Source organism: Belonocnema kinseyi, chromosome 2, assembly GCF_010883055.1.
Source record: "Belonocnema kinseyi isolate 2016_QV_RU_SX_M_011 chromosome 2, B_treatae_v1, whole genome shotgun sequence".
NCBI classification, from domain to species: domain Eukaryota; kingdom Metazoa; phylum Arthropoda; class Insecta; order Hymenoptera; family Cynipidae; genus Belonocnema; species Belonocnema kinseyi.
In genome coordinates, this window is record NC_046658.1 from 66056826 (window position 1) to 66062221 (window position 5396).

General features: G+C 30.2%; 1 protein-coding gene across 1 annotated transcript in view; it reads right to left on the reverse strand.

Annotated features, from left to right (window-relative positions):
- LOC117182698 overlaps positions 1–5396 on the reverse strand; it is a 35617-nt gene that overhangs the window by 3666 nt on the left and 26555 nt on the right. Inside the window, exon 2 of the mRNA XM_033375803.1 lies at positions 1572–1735. Coding sequence (XP_033231694.1) covers positions 1572–1735 — 164 coding nt within the window. The remainder of the gene's footprint in view (positions 1–1571; positions 1736–5396) is intronic.

The window sequence follows — 5396 nt, forward strand, 5'->3', positions numbered from 1 at the left end:
TCTAGTCGGGAGTGGTGCTGACTGAAAACAGATGATTTGGAGCGATTCGCGCGCCATCTGTTGGTCATTCTAAGGACTTATTGAACTACCCTCGTATTTGACTCATATGAACGACACACACGCACAGAGATAAGCAAATGTACGCTACCCTTTGTACCGTACGGGAATGATGTCATGATAATTATTAAGTTAATATTTATAAGAATTATTACATTATCGTCGTAAATATTTACTTGATTATACAAGAAAACACCGATGAGCAGGTAAGGGGTTTCTATGATTTTTTTTCACCGAAACTGGTTTTAACATTTTTATTGTTGTGATTATATTTTTTACGTTAAAATTCACTTTTCAGGTTTAATCTCGGATCCACGCAAAAAATTTTTTTAAAATTTTGAGTTTCTTTTCATAAAATCTTGCATCAAACTATATGGCTAATATTGCTTTGTTTATCACTTGAATGTAACTAAAATATTTTACTAGAAAAAAAGGCTGATGATAATGATGATTGAAGTGACAAAAATCGAGGGAAAAACTTTAAGTTTTTTACAATACTATTTGTTTGTTCATTTTATTTATTTTAGGGTGTTCTTATATCAAATTAAAGTAAGTAAAAACCGAAACTAAAAAAGGATCTGATCATTTTGTAAAGGATGATAATCAGTATTTATTTAATAAAAACAAAAAGCAGTAAGAATTTATAATTTGATCTTATATTACTGGCACTTCAATGTTGCTTTCGATTTCAATTGAAATAGACCGATTCTCATCCTGAGTTGTTGAGGGGTAACAATAAGTATACAAAAATCATAATTTTCAGTTTTGAAAAAATCGTTAATATTAATTTTTCGTCGTAATTTACAAAATGTGCACAATTATAAATAAGAATTTTAAACTATCTTGAAAGCTTCTGGAGCCTTCAAAAACGTTCTGACATTTAAAATTTACGTTAAGAATATCAAGAAGGCTTTGGCAATAAAGCTTTTATATTCTCAACAAATTTTTGGAAGAGTTTTCGAAGCTTTTAAAAATAATTGCAATTATTTAAGCTGTATAACAATGATAGTTTGTGACATTGGGTGGATTACGAAAATAATTAATATTAGCGATTTTTGCAATACTCTGAACATCAAGTACTTCTTAAACTTCTTTTTGTCTAGTTGAATATCAGGACCCAAAATGAAACTTTTCGTTGCTAGGTTGTTTTCATTTCTAATTTTGTCGTTGTTTGATCAAGGAAAGGATTTAGGGATGAAACATAATTCAAGAATCAAAAAATTTGAGTCGCGTTCTTTTGTTATTTTATACTCGTATGTGATATGAGAAACGATTTTTTTTATGGAAGAAAAAAAATTTTCTTTGAATTTTAAATAAATAAGTTTTTGGTTGAATCAGAAGATAGGTTTCCAGTCACAAATAGAAGCATATAAAAACTCGAAAATTCCTTTTTTCCATATACGGAGAGTTTCTAAATCTTATTTTAACTGCTAGATATTTGTTTAAAAGCATTTGAAAAATATTTTCGGAAATCAAATGAGAAAGAAATGATTATGTTTAGTATTTCCATATACCTGAGTTTCAGTCAGCATTAGGGACGTGGCAACTTCGAACCTCTTCGGTCTACTGAGATATTTATTTTGTCGAAATTGTTTTTCCAGTTCCAACAATTGTTGTGAAGTAAAAGCTGTTCTGGGCCTTCTAGTTTTTCCCAAAAGTGCATGTTGAGCTGCGCATCCTATAAAAAAACAGTTTCCAAATTAAAGTACTTTCACTCAATAACATTGATTACAAAAACAAAAATGTACAAATGATAAATAAACATGCGTAGTTTTAGAGATAAACTTTGCACCCCAATTTAAGACCCTTTCAGTAAAAGATTTCGTTAACATTATTTCGCAGTTCACGTAACTAAAGATCAGAGTGCTGAGCGTTCATTACGTCCATTTGGGATGATCCAATAAAAATCATTGAATGCTAATGTAATTATCGCGAGCATAAATCCCTTCGGGTTACGGGGGGATGATTTGGGGTTAGGAGCACAGGCAAGGGAGCATGCCGCCCCTGCAATTAGTCCTGCCAATGACTCTTGGTCAGGGGTTCCAGTCGACTTCCGCCTCGGCTCCAATACACTCAATACTATTCAGTTAGGTGAAATCCACGACTCGTTTTACGAGGCTAATATTTGTGTCTTCGTTGAATCAATGCCATCAAATCAAACTCTCTCGATTAAATTAATTACGATTAAATTTACTTTGAAAGACACCTTTTTATTTCATTTTGCTATTAAACTGCATCTGATCTTTCATTTTTTAAACCTTCTTTTACCTTAGATCCTTCTGCAATTCAATTTCAATTGAGTAAATAACGAAATAACTTTTATTAATAATGAAATAAAATCTAGTGTGTATTATCTTTGCTAACAATAGAAGTTAAAAAAATAAAATTTTACAAATAACGAAATCACTCAAATATTAATGACAGACTTACATTTCGTCTGTTTTATGCAATATGGAATCAAGTATAAAGAATCAGGTTCACTTTTATCGATTTTGATATTTTGTAATAAAATAAAGAAGCAGGCCGTTCTGCATCATTTAACAAATATTATGGAGTTTTGTGTAATAATTTAAGAGAGATAAAGAAAAGTAAAACTAGGTAGTTTATTCAATTTCCGTATTATATACTACAGTAAATTTTCGTTTTTTTAACATTTGGACAGTGTTGGTATGGTAGCCGTAAGAAATTAGTAGAAATTCATGTTTGTTATGACTAAAGTATTTTTTCAAGTCAGTTTTGTGGCAAGTTTGGTTGTTTTATTATTAATTACATTCACTGGAATACAAATTACATTAAACTGAGGAACATAATACATAAATTGGAATAAAAATGTCTTGGGTTCCAAGATTTTAGAGAGCGATTCTGAATTCTACAAAATGTTTAAAACTTATGGGTGTTGAAACCAGGACCGAACCTTAAGGCGCTTCCTGGGGCTTGATTTTTTAGTCCATTTGATATTATATTTTAACCACACCATCGAAAGGCCTAAATACAATCCCTTACAAAGGGGTTTTTCGAAAAATGGTCTTGCTATTGTTATTTTTTTTCATTATTTGAAAATATGATGCATTTTAAGAGCCTGGGAAGGAGCAAACCGCTGCGGTGAGTGTACCCATGGTGAACCGAAAGCGCCGATATTTGGTTCACAATGGGTATACTCAAGGTGGGGGTATAAAAGGCGCATAAAATGCATCATATTTTCAACTTATTAAAGAAAAACAAAAAAAAAACATTTTCAGAGAATTATCTTGGTGAGGGATTGTATTTAGCTCTTTAAATTATGTGGTTAAAATATGACATCAAACAATCCATAAGTGTAGGAAAAAAGTTGTCATTTGTAATACATGGACTATAAAGTAAGCCCTAGGAAGCGCATTAAAATTAAAGTGCCTTATTTAACTCGATAAATATTAGAATCACATACTCTCTTTTAGATAATTAGGGCCTATTCCTATTTTGAATGAAATTAGTATTAGGATTAAAAAATTGGCTAATTTTAATAGTTTTTGTGTAAAACGATTTTTTATGTCATGTTAGAATAAAAAAAAACTTTTTACGTAAAAAGTATTGAAATTAGCCAATTTCTTACTCTTAATACAGATTTTTTTTCAAAACAGGAATAATCGTTAATGATATACCAAAGATTTAACTCTCATATTTATGGAGTAAAATAAGGGAATTTAATTTTGAGATTGGGTCCTAGTTCCAATGCCCTTAAATTGGCTCTCCTGAAAAATTGCCAGAAAGCATTTTATTCCATATGTAGTAGAAACCAAACCTTATTCGTTATACAAAGTAACGGTAATCTCATTTTTTATAGGGAATCAACAAAACTTGATTCTATATTGAATGGAACAGTCGATTTGTATTCGTAGAAGTTCTTTTGGAAAATTCTAAGGAAACTGAATAATGAATTTCTCATATTTACTTTACAACGATAGCACTATAAAAGTATGTGAGTGTGCTTAGAAATTATTTAATTATAAAAATGTATCAAATTATTTACATTTCAAAGCATGCAATTTTGAATTAAAATGCTATCAAAATCTCATAAGCCCCCAAATCTGACAGATTTCTCATCTACCATTTAAATACAAAAAATTATAAATTTAATCTTTAAAATATAAAAAAATCTTAAATAAAAATCAGCTTGTAACAAATTGACTTTGAATTCTTTTGATTGAGGACGCATGTGATACAGAAAATAAAAATAAAATATACCAGTACTGCAGTCTTCTAAATAGAATTATTTTCTAACTAAAAGACAAACGGTTAGAAGGGGGAGGGGTTAGGTTGGTTCAAAAAGTTTATAATTTAATTACTGAAAAAATCTGGCTATGTATACCGAAATACGGGTACGCGGTGGGCCTAAGCACGCTGTTTCAAATAAAATTTAGGAATTAGAAGTAACATTTTCTATGTAATTTAAACATGAAAAATAAAAAATTGAAACATTACAGGCATGTGATAACATTTGGTGACTTTATAATTAAAGACACGAATATATTGTGTTAATTTTTTTGAAAAAGGTTAAAAATACGTGGAGGCACGTCTGCATGGCCTACTTTATGTTTTTGTTTTGTTTAAATAGTGCAATTTTACTAATTTTCAGGCAGTTGCGACGTGTACTGAAATTTCGGTATTAATATCTGGATTATTTTGATACGAATTCCTGGGGGAAGGGTCTATTTGCACCGGAATTCAACTGAGAACAGAGTTTTAGTACCCTGGCTAAAATCGAATTTATAAAATTGCATTATTTAAGTAATATAAAAATTAAAGTGGGCCCGAAAGACGCGCATTTGCATATTTTAAACAACTTCCCAAAATGTCAGCACAATATATTCATTTTTATCATTATTAAGCTTTTAAATATAATAGCATGCAATTTGTCACGTAACAGAGTGTCATATAACCTATAAAATACCGAAATTGGTTGAATTGTTGGATTATTGAGAATGACTGTGAAAATAGCAAATGACGTTTTGCGAATGAAGCAAAGCCCTCGATTTTCTTCGGTTTATTTTCATTAATTTCTTCTGCAAAGATTTTTTAATAGATATAAACAATTATTTATTGTTGATAAAAATTCGGTATCCTTAATTAATTCAAATCATAAGCCAATTTGTCAAAATAGTAGAAATAAAAGTCACGCCGATTTTTAAGTTATTTAAAAAATATATATTTTAGCTGTTTAATTACATAGAGTTCAACTCGATGTTTTCTTAGTGTAAATATTATACCAGGTGTATACATATGAAACCGGTATTGCCATCTAGGGGCCAGTAGGCACACTTGTAGGCACTGTCGGAACTTACCATTTGTGCTAATTGGCGTAT